The sequence below is a fragment of the Gorilla gorilla genome, chromosome 20, assembly GCF_029281585.2.
Source record: "Gorilla gorilla gorilla isolate KB3781 chromosome 20, NHGRI_mGorGor1-v2.1_pri, whole genome shotgun sequence".
NCBI classification, from domain to species: domain Eukaryota; kingdom Metazoa; phylum Chordata; class Mammalia; order Primates; family Hominidae; genus Gorilla; species Gorilla gorilla.
Window position 1 is genome coordinate 65,966,224 of NC_073244.2, and position 24,696 is coordinate 65,990,919.

General features: G+C 46.0%; 1 protein-coding gene across 1 annotated transcript; it reads right to left on the reverse strand.

The window, feature by feature from the left end:
* Positions 1–1,571: 1,571 nt before the first annotated feature.
* Positions 1,572–24,696, reverse strand: VSTM1 (V-set and transmembrane domain containing 1). The gene is made up of 9 exons (XM_063701196.1): positions 24,663–24,696; positions 19,496–19,531; positions 19,102–19,386; positions 12,212–12,250; positions 3,023–3,115; positions 2,915–2,942; positions 2,663–2,700; positions 2,528–2,565; positions 1,572–1,829 (listed from the first exon to the last, which is right to left on the reverse strand). The coding sequence occupies exons 1-9, from the start codon at positions 24,694–24,696 to the stop codon at positions 1,710–1,712; spliced, it is 711 nt and encodes a 236-aa protein (XP_063557266.1). The 3' UTR covers positions 1,572–1,709.

The following is a 24,696-nucleotide window of genomic DNA, read 5'->3' on the forward strand; positions in this document are numbered from 1 at the left end:
CCGAGGCAGGTGGATCACGTGAGGTCAGGAGCTCAAGACCAGCCTGGCCAACATGGTGAAACCCCATCCCTACTAAAAATACAAAAAACTTAGCCAGGTGTGATGGCAGAAGCTTGTAATCCCAGCTACTCAGGAGGCTGAGACAGGAGAATCATTTGAACCTGCGGGGAGAGGTTGCAGCGAGCTGAGATCACGCCACTGCACTCTGGCACCTGGGTGACAGAGCAAGAATCCATCTAAAAAAAAAAAAACTTTCTATAGATACATAATATTTATGCATATTTATGACATACATGTGATAGTTTGATACATGCACAGAATGTATAATACTCAAATTAGGGTATTTAGGATATTCACCACCTCAAACATTTATCTTTTTTTTTTTCTTTTCAAGACAGAGTCTCTCTCTGTCGCCCAGGCTGGAGTACAGTGGTGTGATCTTGGCTCACTGCAACCTCTGCCTCCCGGGTTCAAGCAATTCTTCTGCTTCAGCCTCCCAAGTGGCTGGAATTACAGGTGTGCACCACCACACCCAGCTAATTTTTGTATTTTTAGTGGAGATGGGGTTTCACCATGTTGGCCAGGCTGGTCTTGAACTCCTGACCTCAGGTGATCCACCCATCTTGGCCTCCCAAAGTGTTGGGATTACAGGAGTGAGCCACTGCACCTGGCTCATTTATCGTTTGTGTTGGGAACATTTCAAATCTTCTCTTCTAGCTATTTTGAAATATACAATATATTGCTGTTAACTATAGTCACCCTTCTGGGCTATTGAGCACTTGAACTTATTCCTTCTATCCAACTGTGTTTGTGCCCATTAACTATCCCACCCCTTCTAGCCTTTGATAACTGACTCTCTCTTTACCTTCATGAGATCTACTTTTTTAGCTCCTACATGAGTGAGAACATGAGGTTGTAAATAAAGTTTTATTCTAACACCGCCACACCTACTTGTTTACATATCAGCGATGGCTGCTTTCATGGTACAACAGCAGAGTGGGGTAGTCTCAGCAGAGATCCTACAGCCCACAAAGCTGGACGTGTTACTCTCTGGTCCTTTTGTTTTCTGCCCTCTGGTCTAGGAGTTTGCAGCTCTGGGCGTTTTTTGTTTTTGTTTTTTTTTTTTGAGATGGAGTCTCACTCCATTGCCCAGGCTGGAATTCAATGGCGCCATCTCAGCTCACTGCAATCTCTGCCTCCTGGGTTCAAGCGATTCTTCTGCCTCAGTCTCCCAAGTAGCTGGGATTACAGGCGCCCGCCACCACGTCCAACTAATTTTGTATTTTTAGTAGAGATGGGATTTCACCATGTTGGTCAGGCTGGTCTTGAACTCTGACCTCAGATGATCCACCCGCCTCGGCCTCCCAAAGTGCTGGGATGACAGGCGTGAGCCCGGCCATTGTCTTTTTTGCTTGTTGTGCTTCCTGGAGATGCTCAATAATTCTTACATTCTTTCCTGGATAGCTGGTCAATCATTATTTATTATTTCCTTGAATTGTCCTAGGAGGAAAAGTGGGGTAGAAAGAGTATGGTGGGGTTCTTGGGCATGAATAATCCATAAATAAGTCAGATTTCTTTTTAAGATGAGAAACTTAATTTTATTGATATGGACGAAGAGCAAGGGACACACAGTCATCTGCATCTCCAGATTTCCGATAACCTTGGCCAGCACGACCCCCCCTCCTTTAGTGGCCAGGGCTGTCTTCTTGCTACACTTTCAGTGCCGCATATTCATGAGATCCTGGGGGCTCCTGGGTGGTGTCTGAAGCTGCCTCAGACAGGGCGCTGGTGCTTAGCTCAGCATAGGTCACTCCTTGGGGGTCTGCCGTCTTTGGAGAAAACAGATGAATATTAGAACTGAGTGTTCAATATGGCAGCCACTAGCCACACATGGCTATTGACATTTAAGTTAATTACAATTAAATTTAATTTAAAATCCAGGTCCTTGGTCACACCAGATGCATTTCTTTTTCTTTTCTGTTGTTATGACCCTTTATGCCTGTGACATCAATGGATCTGTGTAAGCCTTTTTTCATTTTTTAAAAATTTTTATTTATTTATTTATTTTGAGACAGAGTCTGGCTCTGTCGCCCAGGCTGGAGTGCAGTGGCGTGATCTCGGCTCACTGCAACCTCCGCCTCCCGGGTTCAAGCCATTCTCCTGGCTCAGCCTCCTGAGTAGCTGGGATTACAGGCGCCCACCACCACGCCCAGCTAATTTTTTGTATCTTTAGTAGAGATGGGGTTTCACTGTGTTAACCAGGATGGTCTCGATCTCCTGACCTCATGATCCGCCCGCCTCGGCCTCCCAAAGTGCTGGGATTACAGGCGTGAGCCACTGCGCCCAGCCCATGCATAAGCCTTTTAAATGGAGATTTTGGTTCCCATTAGGGGAGTTTCGTGACTTGTCTAAGACCACATGGGTGATAAACAGTATATATTTCTATATGGGCTTAACCAGGAGGCACACACGACCAGCCCATTGTGGTGAGGGAGCTCTTGTGGGACTCCTAAGCGGGAGGACTCACCGAGAGAGATACCCTTTCCATATTGGATAAATCTGCCTCTGAGTGAGAAAGGAAAAAAAAATCAGTTCTCAGCTGCAGGAGTCAGAACTTAGTCTTTCTATCCGGTGATTCCCTTAAACTTCCCCTGTCCCTTACCGGCAGCCTCCTGCTCCGGAAGTTTGGAATGGCTGGTTCTGAAAGAGAGACACACATGAAAGGATGGGATGTGAAGATTTCGGGGAGAGGGTGAGGGCAATGGAGGGGAGAGGAAGGGAGAAGAGGGGAGAGGAGGAAGGTCACAGAATGGGCTGGGGTGGGGGCTCAGGGTGCCAATCCCGGATGTGCCAATGGGTTCCCTTGAGAATGACATGGGAACTAAGTGGAGCATGAGCTATGCCAAGCATCTACCTCTTGGTGGATTCCTCAGATGATGAACCTACAAAAAATGCAGGAGGAATTTACCTACCGAGAAAATCCTTCACTCCCCCTCTCTCCCTTTGCATTCTCTGAGCTCACCATGCTGGCTGCATCTGTAGATGATGAAGACTGAGAGGAAGAGGAGAAGGATGGAGATGCAGCTGAAGATGGCGACAAAGATGGTTCTGGTGTCTGGAGGGGGAAGAGCAGGTCAGGGAATCAGCCTGGCTCCTGAAATCCACTGATAGGGGCGAGCCGAAAAGCTAAGAGAAGCCAGACAGATGGCCTGGCTTCCAAGCCTGGATCTCCCACCTCGGAGCTGGAATTTCCTATTGCTTTGGGGAATTTCCTTAATCTTCTCCAAGCTTCTGTTTCTCCATCTGTAAAGTGAGGATAGCAGCAGTAGCTACTTTATTGGATGGTGGGTCAGTACCTATAGAAAGGGCTGGAACAGTGCTTGGCACATAGGAAATTCCAAAAATTCCCAGGGAATGTTTGGTGCATAGCAATGATATTGATCATTTATTGTGAGCCAGCTCTGTTCCAGGTGCTACATATATATATATGTATGTGTGTATATATATATATATATTTTAAAAGTATATATATGTGTGTATATATATAAATGTGTGTGTGTATGTGTGTATATATATATATATATATATATATATATACATACACACACACACACTTTTTTTTTTTTGAGATGGAGTCGTGTTCTGTCACCCAGGCTGGAGTGTGATCCTGGCTCACTGCAACCTCCACCTCCCTGGTTCAAACAATTCTCCTGACTCAGCCTCCCGAGTAGTTGGGATTACAGGCATGAGCCACCACTTCTGTCTGTGTAATCACTGTCTGAAATCCACTGATAGGGGTGAGCAGAAAAGCTAAGAGAAGCCAGACAGATGGCCTGGCTTCCAAGCCTGGATCTCCCACCTTGGAGCTGGAACTTCCTCGGAGCTGGACATTTCGACCAATAGACTTTGAGTAAAGCAGATGACCCACTGTCATAGGGGTGGGCCTCATCCAATCAGTTGAAGACTTTAAGACTTTAAGAGAAAAGACTGACGTCCCCCAAGGTGGAAGGAATTCTGCCTCCAGACTCAAGCTGCAATATCAAGTCTCCCCTGGATCCCCTGCCTGCCTGCCCTGCAGATTTCAGACTTGCCAGCTCCCCACAATCACGTGAACCAATCCATTAAAATCAATCTCTCTCTCCATATATGTATATACATGTATATGTTCTTTTTTTTTTTTTTTTTTTGAGACAAAGTCTCACTCTTGTCATCCAGACTGGAGTGCAATAGTGCAATCTCGGCTCACTGCAAGCTCCGCCTCCCGGGTTCAAGCAATTCTCCTGCCTTAGCCTCCTGAGTAGCTGGGATTACAGGTGCCCACCACCACACCTGGCTAATTTTTGTATTTTTAGTAGAGACGGGGTTTCACCATGTTGGCCACGCTGGTCTTGAACTACTGACCTCAGGCAATCCGCCTGCCTCGGCCTCCCAAAGTGCTGGGATTACAGGTGTGAGCCACCACACCCAGCTTATATCTATATGTTCTATTGGTTCTGTTTTTCTGGAAAACCCTGGCTAACACAGACATGATCTCAGCTCTTAACTTCAAACATATTTCCTTTTTCTTTTTTTAAAGGAGAGAGAGAGACGTGAAAGGATGGGATGTGAAGATTATGGGGAGAGGGTGAGGGCAATGGAGGGGAGAGGAGGGGAGAAGAGGGGAGAGGAGGGAGGTCACAGATGGGAGCTCAGGATGCCAATCCCAGATGTGCCAATGAGTTCCCACTGTTGCCCAGGCTAGAGTGCAGTGGTGCGATCATACTCGAATTCCTGGGCTCAAGTGGTCCTCCTCACTCGGCCTCCAGGGTAGCTGGGAGTACAGACCACCATGCCCAGCCAACTTCAAACACACTTCAATGAGCTCGTTGATGCCAGGTAATGAACAGCAGTGACACGGGCATGGAAGGCGTTTAGAGTGGGGAGGGGTGGGGCTCTCTGAAGGAGACATGATTCCCCAAGACACCAGAACGACAAGGGATCAGCTGGGAGAATTCAGGGAGGATTCCTAATAAGAACAGGGTTAGACCAGGGTAGAAAAGAATGACCAGTGGCCGGGCGCGGTGGCTCACGCCTGTAATCCTGGCACTTTGGGAGAGTGAAGTAGGTGGATCACTTGAGGTCTGGAGTTCGAGACCAGCCTGGCCAACATGGTGAAACCCTGTCTCTACTAAAAATATAAAAAATAAGCTGGGCATGGTGGCGCACGCCTGTAGTCCCAGCTACTCAGGAGACTGAGAGAAGAGAATTGCTTGAACCTGGGAGGTGGAGGTTGCAGTGAGCCGAGATCGCATCACTGCATCATACACTCGACTGACCAAGACTCCAACTCAAAAAAGCATCCCTCTCAGGAGATAAAATTTCTACCAATTAAAAAACAAAAACAAAAAAATCAAACAAAACAAAACAAACAAAAAAACTAGTTCTTGAGCAATATTGCCATGCGAGTCTACATCATAGCGTTTTAAAGTCTTACAACAACCCTGCAGGGTAGTACAATTATTTCCCTCCCACTGGTGAAGGGCATGCATTCCCGTGTGACTCCTGGGATTACAACAAGGGTTGTGTCCAAAGCTCACAGCGTTGAGGAAGAGAGAGCAACCTGTTACTAAAGCTAGGCGACAGAGTCCATGCAGTTCCCCCTGTTTTTTGTTTTTCTTGGCACTTTAGATTCAAGAAACACAAGTCGTGAGACTTTAAGGAGTAAGTAGCAGAAACGTGATTAAGGAAAAAAGTTGAGCAACTATAGAAGTGAGACCCCAGAGAGGGGCTTCACCAAGACCCCCGCTATCTTTGTTAGTGTGCTTTGAGTCTGAGAATTTTTCCTAGGTGTGCAATGGTCTGTGGTCACATTACAGAGCCAAGTCTGAGATGCTTCACACGCCCGGTCCTCCGCACCAACAGAGGGTCTCCCATCCAGACACTTCCCCTACTTGGTTCGCTATGTTTGCGTTGGCATTTCTACATATCTATATATAGAGAATTACCTATCTAATTTCTCTATCTCGCTAATCTATCTACCATCTATCTAGGTATCTATTATCTATCTACCTATCTATCTTTATCTGTCTCTGTACCTACTTACCTATCATCTATCCAATCTATCCATCCTATCTAATTATGACTTATCTATCTACCTACTTGTCTATCACCTATCCAATCTATCTATCCTATCATGTAATTAACTATCTGTCTGTCTAATTTTTCTATCTTGTTAATCTATCACTTATCTAGGCATCTATGTATCTATCTTTATCTGTCTATCCACCTGCTTACCTGTTGTCTATCTAATCTATCCATCCTATCATATCTAATTATCACTTATCTATCTACCGACTTACCTATCATCTAGCTACCAAATCTATCATCTATCTAATGTATCTATCAATCATAACCAGTTATGTATCATCTCTCTATCATCTATCATCTGTATGTATCTGTCTATTCACCTACTATTATCTGTTTAATCTATTCTATCTAGTTATCTATCTATCTATCTACCTACTTATCTAATTTTTCTATCTTGCAACTCTATCACCTATCTAGGTATCTATGTATCTATCCGTGTATCTGTATATCTATCTATCTAGCTAGCTAGCTTTATCTAGCTACTAGTTACCTATCATCTATCTATCTAATCTATCATCTATCTAATGTATCTATCAATCATATCTAATTATCTATCTAATCATCTATCTTATCTATTATATCTAGTTATCTATCATCTAGCTAGCTAGCTAATCTATCTGTATCTATCTACCTACTTACCTATCATCTATTTATCTATCTAATCTATCATATCTAGTTATCTATCTACTTACTTATCTATCTATCCTGTTGTATCTAGTTATCTATCTACCTACTTACCTATCATCTGTCTATCTAATCTGTCCATCATATCTAGCTACTTATCTACCTATCATGTATGTATCTATCTAATCTATCATATCTAGTTATCTATTTATCTACCTACTTACCTATTATCTATCACATCTAATTATCTATCTATCCCCCTCCCTGAAATAAGGTTCTTTCTGAGCTGATCATCAGGGAGCAGCAAAAGGAGTGGAGAGTTTGAAACAAGACATACTTGAGTTCTAGTACTGGGTCTCCTACCTCCTGACTTTGTAAATGTTCCCTTCCCTTTCTGGAATACGTTATTTTTTGGTTAAATATAAGGAGGGGGCAGAGAGCTAATAATATCTAACTTGAAGAGTTAGGTAATGATGAAAAACCCTGGCTTTAAAGCACTGTCTAGAAACTGACTCATTGTGTAGGATAATGGGATTGTAGGTATAATGATGATTTTTTTTCACCCAATATTCCACCCACACCCATCTCTCTCTGTAACAGATTCTGTCAATGTTCCTCAACCCATGTTCCCCAGATCCCTTTCCCATTTTTATGCATTCTAGATTGTGGCTTCTTTCCCTTTCCAAAGTGAACATTTATATCTCTTCTTTGGGGGACTGCCTGGGAGAACTCCAAATGCCTTGGAATTTACATGCCCGGGGCAAACTGCCACTGACTGCTGTGAAGACCCCAGCTCCCTAGCCTCCGGTCTTTGACCTTCTCTGTCTCCACTGCTTTCTGCAGGATTGAGCCAAAGATACCATCTGAGGGACACAGATATCCCACACTTGTTTAATCTATTTTCCTCCCAGCCCTTCTTCCCCACTCCCTAAAATGTAATTTTCAAGCCAGGCGTGGTGGCTCACACCTGTAATCCCAGCACTTTGGGAGGTCAAGGCAGGCAGATCACCTGAGGTCAGGAGTTCGAGACCAGCCTGACCAACATGGAGAAACCCCATCTCTACTAAAAATAGAATATTAGCTGGGCGTGGTGGTGCATGCCTGTAATCCCAGCTATTTGGGAGGCTGAAGCAGGAGAATCTCTTGAACCTGGTAGGCGGAGGTTGCACTGAGCCAAGATTACGCCATTGCACTCCAGCCTGGGCAACAAGAGCGAAACTCTGTCTCAAAACTAAATAAATAATACATAAAATAAAATGTCACTTTCACACTAATGCTGTCTAAGAGCCTGCTTCTGGTGGAGCTGAATCAGAGAACCCCTCAAAAGCAACAATTTTTTTTTTCTTTTGAGACAGTCTCACTCTGTCTCCCAGGCTGGAGTGCAGTGGTACAATCTTGGCTTTGGAACCTCCACCTCTGGGGTTCAAGCAATTCTCCTGCCTCAGCCTCCCAAGGAGCTGGGATTACAAGCGCCCACCACCTCACCCCGCTAATTTTTTATATTTCTAGTAGAGATGAGTTTTCACCATGTTGGCTAGGCTGGTCTCAAACTCCAGAGCTCAAGTGTTCTGCCCACTTTGGCCTCCCAAAGTGCTGGGATTACATAAGCCACCATGCCCGGCCATAAGCAACAATTCTATCAGTGCATCTCCAAGGACTTATGAAAACAGGTCAGGAACAGCTGCTCCTGGACTCTCAGTTTCCCCAGATGGAAGCAGAGAAACAGCAGCCTTGCCTCGTCCTTTCTGTTCTCCCCTTTTCCAGCCTACAGTATCTTTCACACAGCAATTCACTAGAAATGAGAAGTACATTATTGCAAAATTCTCATCTTCATATGACCCCATAATCAGCTGCACTGGGTTCACCCTGAGATGTCCACAGATCCTGGCCAAATTTCGCATCAGTATTTGCAAATTGCCAGAATAAATCATAACTTGCTACGCTACTAAAGTCAGCGTGAGCAACAAGATACAGCCTGACACGGGGCATAAATGGAGGCACAGGCACCAGAAAGAAAGCCAAGTCTTGTGTGAAGATAAAATTCATCTTCATTCTCTACATTGCGATTGAACATAGAGTCGTTTTCTAGTGTGTTTTAGGCATATAAATACAGGCTGGGGACATTATACCTGTGCTTACAGACATTTTACTTTTATTTTATTTATTTACTGAGACAGGGTCTCGCTCTGTCACCCAGGCTGGAGTGCTGTGGCGCAATCACAGTTCACTGAAGCCTCAACCTCCTGGGCGCAAACGATCTTCCTGCCTGAGCCTCCCAAGTAGCTGGGACTACAGATGCACACCACCACGCCTGGCTAATTTTTGTATTTTTTGTAGAGATGGGATCTCACCAAGTCATCCAGGCTGGTCTTGAACCCCTGGGCTCAAGTGATCCTCCTGCCTTATCTTCCCAAAGTCCTGGTATTACAGACGTGAGCCACTGCACCCGGCAAAGATATTTTATTCTGTTTAGAATTGTGATGATACAAATTTGAACTCAAAAAGTACATTTTAAGAAATTATATAATACCCACTGGGATGGCTATAATTTAAAAAAAGAAAAGTAAGTGTTGACAAGGATGTGGAGATATTGGAACCCACATATATTACTGGAAGGAATATAACATGATACAGCCACAATGGAAAATGATTTGGCAGTTCCTCAAAAAGTTGAACATAATAGTCACCATATGTCCTAGCAAATCCACTTCTAGGTACATACCCAAGATAATTTACAGCGCGGAGACAAACAGATACTCCCACCACAGTGTTCCAGCACCATTACTCACTTTAGCCAAGAGGTGCAGACAACACAAATGTCCATCAAAAGAAGAATGGGGCCAGGCACAGTAGCTCAAGTCTGTAATCCCAGCACTTTGGGAAGCTGAGGCGTGTGGATCACCTGAGGTCAGGAGTTCGAGACCAGCCTAGCCAACATGGTGAAACCCCCTCTCTACTAAAAATACACAAATTAGCTAGGCATGGTGACAGGTGCCTGTAGGTCCAGCTACTCAGGAGGCTGAGGCAAAAGAATCACTTAAACCTGGGAGGCGGAGGTTGCAGTGAGCTGAGATTGTGCCACTGCACTCCAGCCTGGGAGACAGAGCAAGACTCCGTCTCAAAAAAAAAAAAAAAAAAAAAAAAAAAAAAAAGAATGGATAAGCAAAATGTGGTCTATCCATACAATACGATGCTTTTCACCATGACAAGAAATGAAACATTGATGCATGCTACATTACGGACAAACTTTGAAAACATTATGCTGAAGAGAAAGGAACTAGTCACAAAGGATCACATAGTGTATGAATCCACTTACACAAAATGTCCAGAATAGACAAAATCATAGACACAGAGAAGCATATGAATGGTTGGAACGGCCTGGTGGGAAAGTGGGAAATGAGGAGTGACTGCTTAATGGGTACAAGATTTTCTTTTAGGGTGATGAGAATGTTCTGGAATTATGTAGTGGTGATGGTTATACTACCTCATGAACATACAAAATGCCAGTGAATTGGACACTTTACAAGGGTGAATTTTTGGACTGTGAATTATATATCAATAAAAAAAGAAAGAAAATAAATGATACAAGAGCTCAAAATAGAAAAGCTTTTCTTCCTCCTCCCCCTCACACCTCACTAGATCTCCCACCTTGTTTCTGATACTTCTGTGTTCCTCTCTCCCATTAGATTTCATATCTTTCTTAGAAAACATTCCTGATGTGAATTGTGTACATAGTGCTACGGTAGCAGACATTTCCCAAGCCTACTATCATGGAATAAAAACGTTTCAAATAGTTATCTTGCAAGAACACTTTGGAGGATACCTTTTTAAAAACTGATTATACCAGCACAGACTGCTAGCAACAACCTTCAGCAACTTTGGCTCTTTGGAGTAGGTTGCAGGAAGATTATGACTTGCTGAAAGGAAGGATGATTAAGCATCTATATGCCAATTTATATTCTGCATTTGGCCCTTAAAGTCTGGATGAGCTCCTGTTTCAGCCGAATGCTGCCAAAAGCTCTAACTTTTTTTTAATTTTTTTTTTTTTTTTTTTTTTTTTTGAGACAGAGTCTCACTCTGTTGCCCAGGCTGGAGGGCAGTGGTGTAATCTCGGCTCACTGCAACCTCTGCCTCCCAGGTTCAAGCAATTCTCCTGCCTCAGTCACTTGAGTAGCTGGGAATACAGGCGCCCACCACAACGCCCAGCAAATTTTTGTATTTTTAGTAGAGACAGGGTTTCACCATGTTACCCAGGCTGGTTTCGAACTCCTGACCTCAGGTGATCCGCCCACCTCGGCCTCCCAAAAGTGCTGGGATTACAGGTGTGAGCCACCTCGCCTGGCCCAACAGCTCTAATTTTTATGAGAAACTCTGAGGACAGAATCTTAGTCAATTGTTAATGAATAAGCAACATTAGAAAAAAAATTCAATATTCACCTATTTTTGAGAATTTTAGAGTTATAACAAACTCTTGATTATATATATTCCCGAAGTACCTACTCTGCGTAGGTCCTGGTCCTACTCCCCAAATGGGTCACTGAAAAATTCACCCCCATTATTCCCCAAATCCCACCCTAGTTTTTCATCATGTCATACGGCAAACAACACACTCTGTGCTGCTTTACACACCAGCTTCTTCAGAACCCGGAAGCACTTTAGAGGTTATCTCCCCTCATCCTCCACCCCCCAAAACACAGCAGTTTCCCCAATAACATTGAGAAAATGGGCTTTAAAGTTCTTCTAGGCCGGGTGCGGTGGCTCACGCCTGTAATCCCAACACTTTGAGAGGCCGAGGCGGGGGAATTGCTTGAGGTCAGGAGTTTGATACCAGCCTGGCCAACATGGTGAAACCCCATCTCTACTAAAAACAAAAAACAAAAAACAAAACTGAGCTGGATATGGTGGTGGGTGCCTGTAATCCCAGCTATTCGGGAGGCCGAGGCAGGAGAATTGCTTGAACCCGGAACCCAGGAAGTGGAGGTTGCAGTGAGCTGAGATTGTGCCACTTCACGCCACCCTGGGGGACAGAACAAGACTCTGTCTCAAAAAAATAAATAGGCCGGGTGCGGTGGCTCACGCCTGTAATCCCAGCACTTTGGGAGGCTGAGGCGGGCAGATCACAAGGTCAGGAGTTCGAGACCAGCCTGGCCAACATGGTGAAACCCCGTCTCTACTAAAAATACAAAAATTAGCTGGGTGTGGTGGCGCACGCCTGTAGTCCCAGCTACTCGGGAGGCTGAGGCAGGAGAATTGCTTGAATCCGGGAGGCGAAGGTTGCAGTGAGCTGAGATTGTGCCACTGTACTCCAGCCTTGGTGACAAAGTGAGACTCTATCTCAAAAAACAAACAAACAAACAAACAAATAAATAAATAAAAATAAAGTTCTCCTTGTGCACTTTAAGCAAAGGTGATCATGAAGCAGATCTCATTGGGAAAAACATCTCCTTTCTAATTATCTTACCTGTTTTCATTGAGGGAGTTTCAAGTTCATCGTGTTTATCTAGAAAATAGGAGGGAAGAAAAGGAATTACACTAATCATACAGGAACCTTGGGGACAGGAGTCCTCATGTCCTGCTTATAGACTTCCTGTTCTTCTCTGGGAAGCAGAAAAGAGAATGGCTTCTCCATTCCCTAGATGCTCCCTGGGTCCTCAGAGCCTGGACAGAGCCTCAGATTACTCTTCTTAATACTCCTGGAGTTTGATAGTATTTTTAATAACAAAAATATTTATGAATGACACTGCTAACGCCCCCTCCAGTTTGATTCCTTGCCAGTCTTCTCTATCTTGACAAAGAACACCCATTCACCCAAATTCTTTCTTTCTTTTATTTTTTTTGAGTCTTGCACTGTTACCCAGGCTGGAGTGCAGTGGCATGATCTCAGCTCACTGCAACCTCCGCCTCCCGGGTTCAAGAGATTCTCCTGCCTCAGCCTTCCAAGTAGCTGGGATTACAGGTGCCTGCCACCACACCCTGCTAATTTTTGTATTTTTAGTAGAGATGGAGTTCCACCATGTTGGCCAGGCTGGTCTCAAACTCCTGGCCTTAAGTGATCAACCTGCCTTGGCCACTCAGAATACTGGGATTCCAGGCATGAGCCACTGCGCCCAGCCTATATTTCTATCTCCACAGTGGCACCATTTAGTCTAAGTTAAAATATCACCTACTTGGCCGGGCGCGGTGGCTCACACCTGTAATCCCAGCACTTTGGGAGGCCGAGGCGGGCGGATCACAAGGTCAGGAGATCGAGACCATCCTGGCTAACACGGTGAAACCCCGTCTCTACTAAAAATACAAAAAGTTAGCCGAGCGTGGTGGCGGGCGCCTGTAGTCCCAGCTACTCAGGAGGCTGAGGCAGGAGAATGGCGTGAACCTGGGAGGCAGAGCTTGCAGTGAGCTGAGATCACACCACTGCACTCCAGCCTGAGCGACAGAGCCAGACTCCGTCTCAAAAAAAAAAATAAAAAATAAAAATAAAATGAAATAAAATAAAATATCACCTACTCACCAGTCCCTGGTAACCACCAGTATACTCTCTGCTTCTGTGAGTTTGGCTTTTTTAGACTACGCATATGAGTGAGATCCTGCAGAATTTGTCTTTCTGAGTCTGGCTTATTTTGTTTAGCATGATATATGCGGAGATGTTAATGAAAGGGTATAAATTTCCAGTTCTAAGATGAAGAAGTTCAGGTGCTCAGCATGGTGGCAATGGATGTGCTAATTAATTTGACCATGATAATCATTACACAATGTACAGGTGGATCAAATCATCAGATTGTATACCTTGAATATATACAATCTTCATTTGTCAACTTGATATTTTTAAATTTAAAAAGTCATATTGCCTGAAATGCACCAACTCTTACTACATCTAATCCCTTATTTTCCAAAAGCAGCCAGAGGCCGGGCATGATGGCATGTGCCTGTAATCTCAGCTGCTTGGGAGGCTGAGGTGGGAGGATTACCTGGGCCTGGGAGGTCAAGGCTGCAGTGAGCTGTGATCGCACCACTGCACTCCAGCCTGGGCAACCGAGTGCGACCCTGTCTCAAAAAAAAAAAAAAAAAAAAAAGCAGCCAGTGACCCTTCAAGCATATACATAAAATCATGCCATCCTCCAGCTCAACTTCATCAGTGGGTTCCTGTTCTTTCAAAGCAGACTCTAGGACCAGTTCAAACACCCACAAGATCCTAGATGCTCTAGGCCCTGCCTTGTGTCCTCCTTTCTGTGTCTCAATCATTCCAGGAACACTCACACTTCTGAGACTTTGCTTTTGCTGCTCTCTCTCCCTGGAGGGCTGTTCTCCAGATATCGGTGTGGTTGGGTCATTCTCATCCTTCATGCTTGTGGCAGATAGACCCTAAGGGGGCAATCAGGAGACTCAGGAGCCCTGCTTCCTGGTGTTCATGCCTTTGTCTAATCCCCTCACCTTGAGTGTGGAGATCTGTGACTTTCTTCTCACCAATAGCTATGGCAAAGGTGATGGGATGTTATGCTCTTGATTATGTTACATTACATAAAACTCTGTTTGCTAGGGCATTTGCTCTCTCTTTCTTCTCTCTCTCTCAATCTCTCTTTTTGCAAGTGCTGCAGAATCAGTCTAGCATGAATCCTGCAGCTATAAAGAACCAGATATTGCTATCAACCACAGGAGTGGAGAAATGGACCCTTCCCCAGTCAAGCCTCCAGATGAGCCAGATGAGAACACAGCCCTGGTTGACACCTTGATTGCATCCTTATGAGACCCAAAGCAGAGGACTCAGCTAAGCTGTGCCTGGACTCCTGACCCACATCAACTGTGAGATAATAAATAGGTGTTTCAGGCTGCTAAATTAGTGGTAATTTGTTATGCAGCCATAGATCACTAATACAATGCCTCTCACAGTTATTCTCCATCTATAATGTGTTTTTTAATTACTCTGATAGCTTGCTCTTATTTATTTCTTTCTTCCAAAGAAGAATGTGAGCTCCTGTTGGCCAGAGACTTGGTCTGTCTCAGTTCCTACAATATGCTCAGGATCTACCAAAGTATCTGAATTTGTAGGGTGAATGGGCAGCTATTTTTGTGCCAGGTATTTTGCATTAATTTTTTTTTGCAATGGAAGCATTTATATGCCCATTTTGTAATAAGTAAAAAGTAGTATAATAAAAAAGTAAAAAGTAGTATAATAAAGTGATTTGCAAAGCAGCAAACAGATTGTATATGGAAGGCTGACCTGGAAAATCAACCACTGGAAGTTGATACTATAGCCTGTCTTGTGATGTAATGGTACAGCTGCGATAGAGGTGAAGAAATCAGGAAACATAGATGATATGCCAGAGAACATAATTGGGAAATGGCAAATAATCGCCAGGCTTTTAGGGCTAAAGTGTGGGTGCAAAAATTCTTAAGACTACAAGAACGAGTTATGGGGAATACAATTTAAAATCAATATCAAAGTGATGAGCACCTTGTTGGAGTATCATTGATCAAGAGCCTCAGAAAGAGGGTAAATCAGAGGTGAAACATTAAGTATTCAGTTACTCATCATGCCCCAAGCCCAGGCTAAGTCATTGGTGTGGACCCACGGCTACTTCTACACTACACTGATGACTGTAAAGTCTCTCCAGGGATTTCCCATGATATGGCAGGACTGACCTACTGGAAGCAACTGTGGTCAATTGAGAGGTATTGTTTAGTGACTAATAAATGAATGGATGAATGGATGGATGGATGGATGGATGGATGGATATATGGATAGGTGGGTGGGGGTGAGTGAATGGGTGAAAGGGTGGATGGGTGGATGAATGGGTGGAAGGATGGACAAATGAGTGGCTGGGTAAATAGATGGGTAGGTAGGTAGATAGATGGATGAAGGGGTGGGTGGACAGATGAATGGAAGGGTTGGTGGTTGGATGGATTAATGGATGGATGAATGGATGGATGGATGGATGGATGGATGAGTTGATGGATAGATGGATAAGTGAGTGGATGGATGGGTGAATGAGTGGGTAGGAGGGTGGATGGGTTGGTAGGTGGGTAGATGGGCGGGTGGGTTGATAGATGGATGGGTGGGTAGATAAATGGGTAGATGAAAGTGATGCAAAATTATTCTTTATCCCTCTTCCTTGGGATCTCAAGTCATTTATGTTACAATCCTCCCATGTGCATCTTCTCACTGTGGTCCTCATCATTTTTTTTCAGTTACCTGCACCTTGCCTGCCATACTTTTCCACACAATGGGATCTCTTAGCTCCACAATCCATTATTTGCCATTCCTACATCCCTCATAGAGCACTGGACACTCTTTCTGGCTTTCCTTCTCTGGCATAAAGAAATATAAATTTTCATTTATGTCTGAATAGCAACTGTGAAGCTCATTGTTTTTGTGACACCGGGGAGGTCCCCTAATCTCTATAAGCAAAAAGAAGTTAGTAACACAACCACCCTCATAGGAAGTGAAGACTGAATGAGTTAGTGGAGGCAAGTTACCTGTCGTGGAGACAGGAACATAGAAAATGCTGGATACATGTCAAATGCCAGTGTTATCACTCTATCCTCACCTGTCACCCAGATCTCCAGCTTGTTGCTGGGGAAGGAGGCCAAGTGTGATGAGTTGCTCAGGTAATACACACAGCTGTAGTTTCCACTGTCATTACTTGTCACATTCCAGAGCATGAAATCAGTCTGGTTTTTTCTTACTTGCCTGACTTGTAATGGTTCTTGGATCCCCATTTTCAGCAGAGCAATTACAATACATTCGGTTCCATTGTATGGAGTGAGACATCGAAGTGTCCTGAGACCTGGAGTCATCCCAGGGTCTACATTGACTGAGAGCAAAGGTTCTGGGAGTGATCCTGAAGAGGACAAGGCAATGGAGGTAAAGAGAAGGGCCAGGGCTTTTCCATTTTCTACTGCACTTGGGGACTATCTCATCCATCTCTCCGTATTAGCCATGTCTTTCATCTTCCGCATTTGATGCTTTAACATCTTGGGGCCTTGCTGCCCTTGGTGGGACCTCCCCTCGTAGGGTTAGTTAATTTCTAGAGCCAGTAAACAACTTGTCCTCAAGGATGTCCCTCAAATGCAAGCCAATAGATCCAGAGCCCACACTCTCAACCACCTTCATTATGGGGCTCTCACACTCAAGGTCAATGTTGTCCTCTCCTAATCACCCCAGGTCCAAGAACTAGACAACCAGGGACAGCCTCTATACCCCAAAGCCAATTCTTTTTTTCTTTTTCTTTCTTTCTTTTCTTTTCTTTTCTTTTTTTTTTTTTTTTGAGACAGGTTCTCATTCTATCACCCAGGCTTGAGCACAGTGGCACGATCTTGGCTCACCGCAGCCTCTGCCTCCGGGGTTCAAGCAATTCTCGTGCCTCAGCCTCCCAAGTAGCTGAAAGCACAGGTGCACACCGCCACACCCAGGTAATTATTGTATTTTTGTAGAGATGGGGTTTCGCCATGTTACCCAGGCTGATGTCAAACTCCTGACCTCAGGTGATCCGCCCTCCTAGGCCTCCCAAAGTGCTAGGATTACAGGCATGAACCACCACACCTGGCCAACTCTAATCTTGTTCTCCCCACAAAATACAATCAAAGCTCTCATCCACAGTTCTTCCTCCTCCCTCTGCCCCTTATTGACCCTGGTGCTTCCCCCCATACCCCCCCCCCAGCCCAGTATAGCCTTCCTCCTCCGCTTGGGAACTGTAACAGACCATCTTTTCCATGGCAATCATCACTTGGTCTGTCAGTCTTACCATACCCCAATTTTCTATTAACTGACCATATTCTACACCACCCTCCCACATCCACATCATTGGGACCCTCTCAGAATCCCTGATGAGAATCTTGCCCCACATTTGGTTCCCATTTCCACACTGAAGGTGTTGCATCTATCCTTATTCTTCTTTTTTTTTTTTAGACGGAGTCTTGCTCTTTCATCCAGGCTGCAGTGCAGTGGCACAATCTCAGCTCATTACAACCTCTGCCTTCTGGGCTCAAGAGATTCTCCTCCTGCCTCAGCCTCCCTAGTAGCTGGGATTACAGGCGCCTGCCACCACGCCCAGCTAATTTTTGTATTTTAAGTAGAGGTGAGGTTTCACCGTGTTGGCCAGGCTGGTCTCGAACTCCCAACCTCAAGTGATCTGCCCACCTCTGCCTCCCAAAGTGCTGGGATTACAGGCATGAGCCACTGCGCCGTGCCTGGCCTGCATCTATCTTTTTGTCTCCTAGATTCCTTCTTCCCCAGCCATGTCCCATGACAGGAAAAGAAATACGTGCATCAGGCAGGCTTTGGTGACTCACGCCTGTAATCCCAGCACTTTGGGAGGCCAAGGCAGGAGGATCACCTGAGCTCAGGAGTTCAAGACCAGCCTGGGCAACATAGATCCTGTCTCAACAAGTAATTTAAAAATTAGCCAGGCATGGTGGTGCTTGCCTGTACTCCCAGCTACTTGGGAGGCTGATGTGGGAAAATTGCTTGAGCCTGGGAGGTCGAGGCTGCAGTGAATTGTGTTCATGCCACTGCACTCCTTCCTGGGTGACAGAGCGAGATTCTGTCAAAAAAAAAAAAAGCAGCTGAGCGCAGTGGCTCACTCCTGTAATCTCAGCACTTTGGGAGGCTGAGGTGGGCAGATCACTTGAAGTCAGCAGTTCGAGATCAGCCTGGCCAACATGGTAAAACCCTGTCTCTACTAAAATACAAAAATTAGCCAGGTGTGGTGGCACACCCCTGTAGTTCCAGCTACTCGGGAGGCTGAGGCAGATGAATTGCATGAACCCAGGAGGTGGGGGTTGCAATGAGCTGAGATCATGCCACTGTACTCCAGCCTGGGCAACAGAGCAAGACTCCCTCTCAAAAAAAAAAAAAAAAAAAAAAAAAGGCTGGGTGCGGAGGTTCACGTTTATAATCCCAGCCCTTTGGGAGGCCGAGGCAGATGGATCACTTGAGGTCAGAAGTTTGAGATCAACCTCACCAATATGATACAACCTTGTCTTTATTAAAAATACAAAAATTAGGCCAGGCATAGTGGCTCACGCCTGTAATCCCAGCACTTTGGGAGGCCGAGGCAGGTGGATCACAAGGTCAGGAGATGGAGACCATCCTGGCTAACATGGTGAAACCCCATCTCTACTAAAAACACAAACAATTAGCCGGGCGTGGTGGCGGGCGCCTGTAGTCCCAGCTACTTGGGAGGCTGAGGAGGGAGAATTGCTTGAACCCAGGAGGCAGAGCTTGCAGTGAGCCGAGATCGTGCCACTGCACTCCAGCCTGGGAGACACAGCAAGACTCTGTCTTTAAAAAAAAAAAAAAAAGCAAAGCAAAACCAAAGAAATGTGTGCATCAAAGAGTACATCTGCCCTTCTCACCTGTGACCACCAGCTGCAAGTGTTCACTGCTTTCTGACCACTCATGGGAGGCTGTTGTCTTGTAGGCACAAAAGTACCTCCCAGCATCCTTAGGCTTCAGGTCCGTGAAGGGGAATTCAGCTTCGTTTTCTGCCGAGCTCTGTTCCTGCTTGTACCCAGAGTCATTCACCTTGCGCAGCACAAATGTCACATTCTGGGAATGAGTCTGACACTTCAGGGTCACATTGCTCTCGGCTTCAACCACCGAGCTGGGCCAGGCGTGGAGGGAGGGCTTGGGCGGTTTCTCTGGAAACAATTCAGAGTTAATTTGAGTCTAGAATTCAGACGATTAAAGGAAAAGGTCATGAAGCGTGGGATGCAGGAATAAATAAAGTTTAAGCAGGAGAAAACTCACCATTCTTTTTCTCATCTTCGTAGCCCAGACACAGCCCTGGAAGAGAAATCTCAATGAGAGAAAAATTATGTGCTTGTCCTTGAGTACAAATCCAGCAGAGAACGTATGACTAGCTCGTTATAGGTCTGAGATATATATACATATAATGTATATATGTATTATATATAATAAATGTATTAAGTATATGTACACATATTACATATAATACATATGTTAAATATATGTATTACATATATGTATATATTTTTGGCAGCTATCTCCCCAGACTTACCTCTTACTTTTGTTCCATTGTTTGTCATTCAGAAGCTACGTGTATGGAGAAAATTCCAGCAACTTCTTCTTTCTTTCTTTTTTTTTTTTTTTTCTTGAAATGTAGTCTTGCTCTGTTGCCCAGGCTGGAGTGCAATGACGTGATCTCAGTTCACTGCAACCTCCGCCTCCCAGGTTCAAGCAATTTTCCTGCCTCAGCCTCCCGAGTAGCTGGGACTACAGGCACCCGCCACCACGCCTGGCTAATTTTTGTATTTTTAGTAGAGACAGGGTCTCACCATGCTGGCCAGGCTGGTCTTGAACTCCTGACCTCAGGTGATCCACACGCCTTGGCCTCCCAAAGTGCTGGGATTACAGGCGTGAGCCACTGCGCCCGGCCCAGCAACCTTTTCTGATGTATTGAATTGCTTTCACGAGTAATCCTTTCACCATCTAGAAATTGTTCAACATTCACCTATGCTTTTTTCTGGTATTTTCTGTGATTGCAGTGTTTTGTTTTGAGACAGAGTCTCGCTGTGTCACCCAGGCTGGAGTGCAGTGGTGCAATCTCAGCTCACTGCAACCTCCTCCACCCCCTGGGTTCAAGCGATACTCGTACCTCAGGCTCCAGAGTAGCTGGGACTACAGGTGTGCACCATCGTGCCCAGCTAATTTTTGTTGTTGTTGTTGTTGTTGTTGTTTTGGTAGAGATGGGGTTTCACCATGTTGCCCAGGCTGGTCTCAAACTCCTGAGCTCAAGTGATCCACCCGCCTCAGCCTCCCAAAGCGCTGGGATTACAGGCATGAGCCACCGCGCCCGGCCTGATTGCAGTTTTTACCCTTGCCACTTAAATAATGCAAAGGTTATTTTATCGTGGAGTGAGAGTGGTGGGTTTTATTTTTTATTTTTATTTTTCGAGATGGAGTCTCGCTCTGTCACCCAGGCTAGAGTGCAGTGGCGCGATCTCGGCTCACCGCAAGCTCTGCCTCCCGGGTTCATGCCATTCTCCTGCCTCGGCCTCCTGAGTAGCTGGGACTACAGGCACCCGCCACCACGCCCAGCTAATTAATTTTTTTGTATTTTTAGTAGAGACGGGGTTTCACCGTGTTAGCCAGGATGGTCTTGATCTCCTGACCTCGTGATCCACCCGCCTCGGACTCCCAAAGTGCTGGGATTACAGGCATCAGCCACCGCGCCTGGCCGAGAGGAGGGTTTTCTTGCTCAATTCCAATAGAGAGAATCTGCTCCCCCTTCCCCGTGTCTTCTGGTCCCAAATACTCTCCTCACTTTAGCTTTGGTTTCCACTTACGTTATCCCCTCCCTCTTCTGTGTTCTGTTCTCTACATTCCCCGCTGAGAAGGGAGCGTCTTAAACTTGGGTGGAAAATGGGATGTCAGTCATGGGGCTTGTTTCAGGGTGAAGTTACATAGAGTTTAGGTAGAAATTCTCTAGAGCCATGACAGTGTCTCAGGACATTGGTTCCTTGTTGACACAGGTGCCGATACAGAACGTGACCCCCCACCAAGCTTCACCACAGAGGAATGAGGTGGAGGCCTCACGATGGACCGAAGCTGCGTTGGTAGCGAGATTCGCTGGGATTGGCAGGTAGGAAACAGCCTCTGGGTGGGCAGGGCATCCCAGGACTCAGGCTCTCTTTTGAGACCCTCCCCAAATCCCGCTTTTAGACTCATGTCATCTCATCTCTGCTATCCACCCATCGTCTGTTCAAACAGTGATTCCTATATTCTTTTTCTTTTTGAGACAGGGTCTCACTCTGTGGCCCAGTCTGGAGTGCCAGGGTGCAGTCACAGCTCACTGCAGCCTCAACCTCCTGGGCTCAAGTGATCCGCCCATCTCAGCCTCCCAAATAACTGGGACTACAGGCATGCACCACCACGCCTGGCTGATTTTTAAATTTTTTTGTAGAGATGAGGACTCACGATGTTGCCCAGGCTGGTCTCGAACACCTGAGTTCAAGCGATTCTCCCACCTTGGCCTCCCAACATGCTGGGATTACAGGTGTGAGCTACCTGCACCCAGACCAATTCCCATATTCTTTTTCTTTTTCTTTTTTTTTTTTTAAATGGAGTCTCCCTCTGTCACCCAGGCTGGAGGGCAGTGGTGCTATCTCAGCTCACTGCAACCTCTGCCTCCCAGGTTCAAGCGATTTTCCTGCCTCAGCCTCCCGAGTAACTGGGATTACAGGTCCTTGCCACCATGCCCAGCTAATTTTTGTATTTTTAGTAGAGACGGGGTTTCACCATGTTGGCCAGCCTGGTCTCAAACTCCTGACCTCAAGAGATCTGCCCGCCTGGGCCTCCCAAAGTCCTGAGATTACAGGCGTGAGCCACCACACCTGGCTGATTTGTGTTTCTTGAAAAGAGAAGTTCAAGTTGTAACTCCCAGGACCTGCGAATGTGACCTTATTTGAAAATAGCATTGTCTGATCTTTGCAGATGTAATTAATTAAACTAAGATGAGGTCATACTGGAGTAGGCTGGGTATCTAATCCAATATAACTTACAAGAAGAGAAAAAGAGAGACAGAGACACACAGAAGGAAGATGGCCATGCGAAGACAGAGGCAGAGAGGTCAGGCTGCAATCATAGTGCTTTGGGAGGCCAAGATAGGAGGATTGCTTGAGCCCAGGAGTTGGAGACTAGCCTGGGCAATATAGAAAGATCCCATCTCTACAAAAAAAAAATTATTTTAATTAGCCCAACATGGTGGTTCACACTTGTAGTTCTAGCTACTCAGAAGGCTAGTGGGGAGGATTGCTTGAGCCCAGGAGTTGGAGACTAGCCTGGGCAATATAGCAAGACCCCATCTCTAAAACAGAAATTATTTTAATTAGTCCAACATGGTGGTGTGCACCTGTAGCTCTAGCTGCTCAGAAGGCTGCGGGGAGGACTGCTTGAGCTCAGGAGGTTGAGGTTGCAGTGAGCTATGGTGGTACCACTGCACTCTGGCCTGGGCAACTGAGACCCTGTCTAAAAAAAGAAAAAAAAAACAGAGCCAACGATTGGAGTGATGCATCTACAAGTTAAAGAATGCCGGGAGCGCTGGCTCACGCCTGTCATCTCAACAGTTTGGGAGGCTGAGGCGGGCAGATCACCTGAGGTCAGGAGTTCGAGACCAGCCTGGCCAACATGGTGAAACCCTGTCTCTACTAAAAATACAAAAATTAGCCAGGCATGGTGGCCCATGCTTGTAATCCCAGCTACTTGGGAGGCTAAGGCAGGAGAATTGATTGAACCCAGGAGGTGGAGGTTGCAGTGAGCCAAGATCATGCCACTGCACTCTAGCCTGGGTGACAGAGCAAGACTCCGCCTCAAGAAAAAAAAAAAAAAAGCCAAGAATTGTCAGCCATCACTAGAAGAGGGGCATAAAACAGATGCTCCTTCATAGTCCTCAGAAGGAATCAACATTGCAAACACCTTGGTTTCAGACTTCTCATCTCCCCAACTTAAAGCAATTCTAATTCCTTTAAGCCACCAGGCTTGTAGTACTTTGGTATGGCAGCCATTGGGGGATGAGGTCAGTCTCCTGGTTGCCCAGCTTACTGTGCTCAGCAGCTGGAGGCTTGGGTATGAACCCGATAGTCATCTCTAAGGCACAAATAGCCGGGTGCAGTGGCTCACACCTGTAATCCCAGCACTTTAGGAGGTTGAAGTGGGTAGATCACCTGAGTTCAGGAGTTTGAGACCAGCCTGGCCAACATGGTGAAACCCCATCTCTACTAAAAATACAAAAAATTAGCTAGGCGTGGTGGCGTGTGCCTGTAATCCCAGCTTCTCGGGAGGCGGAGGCAGGAGAATCGCTTGAACCCAGGAGGTGGAGGTTGCAGTGAGCTGAGATCACACCACTGCACTCCAGCCTGGGAGACAAAGCAAGACTCTGTCAAAAAAAAAAAAAAGCTCATCTAAGGTGCAAATGTGTGTAGGAGACGAGCATTACCCCACAAGGAAGGGCTGCACCCAGAAAAGGAGGAAGGAACTGAAGCAGATGAAGCACGTCGATGTCCACCGCACCCCCCCGTGCACCAGGGAGGAACTGGGGCCTTAGGGAGGTGGAGCTCTGCTGGGTCAACCCTAGAGTTTCTGTGTAGTGAAGCCGAGATTATAACCCAGGTCATCCTTTTCACAGTGAGTTCTGTCTGAATACATCAGGTTCAATTGGAGGATGGTTAAAATCAGCCTAAGAATCGAGCTGGTCAGAAAATTGTCTTATTGGGGCCAGGTGTGGTGGCTCATCCCTGTAATCCCAGCACTTTGGGAGGCCGAGGCGGGAGGATCACCTGAGGTCAGGAGCTCGAGACCAGCCTGACCAACATGGTGAAACCCCGTCTCTACTTAAAATACAAAAGTCAGCCGGGTGTGGTGGCCTGCACCTGTAGTCCCATCTACTCGGGAGGCTGAAGCAGGAGAATCGCTTGAACCTGGGAGATGGAGGTTGCAGTGAGCCCAGATCACGCCATTGCACTCCAGCCTGGGCTACAGAGTGAGACTCTGTCTCATAAATAAATGCATACATACATAAATAAATAAGAGAGAGAGAGAAGAAAATTGTCTTTTTGCCCACAGCCTTGCACCCTGTAGATCCCCAAGCCCAGCCCTCCTCTATTCCGACGGAGGATGATGGCAGTACTGCGGTATTTAGTGGATGCAGACTCCGAGACCCCACCTCAGCTCTGCATTTCCCAGCGGAGTCTGTCCCCGTGTCTCTGCAGCGCGGCCTCCTCCTCGCTTGCATATGGGCGGCAGAACTCACAGAACCCACAGCCCAGACCCACCCACCGCAGGTGTGCAACGCCTGGAAGTCATTACTTCCACACACCGCATTTCCACCTGGACTGCCACTCCCACACGAGTTTTTCTCACCAGCCCAAGCCCATTCGTCCCAGTCCTGGAGACTCACCGAGGCAAAGCAGGGAGAGGAATTCTGCGGTCAT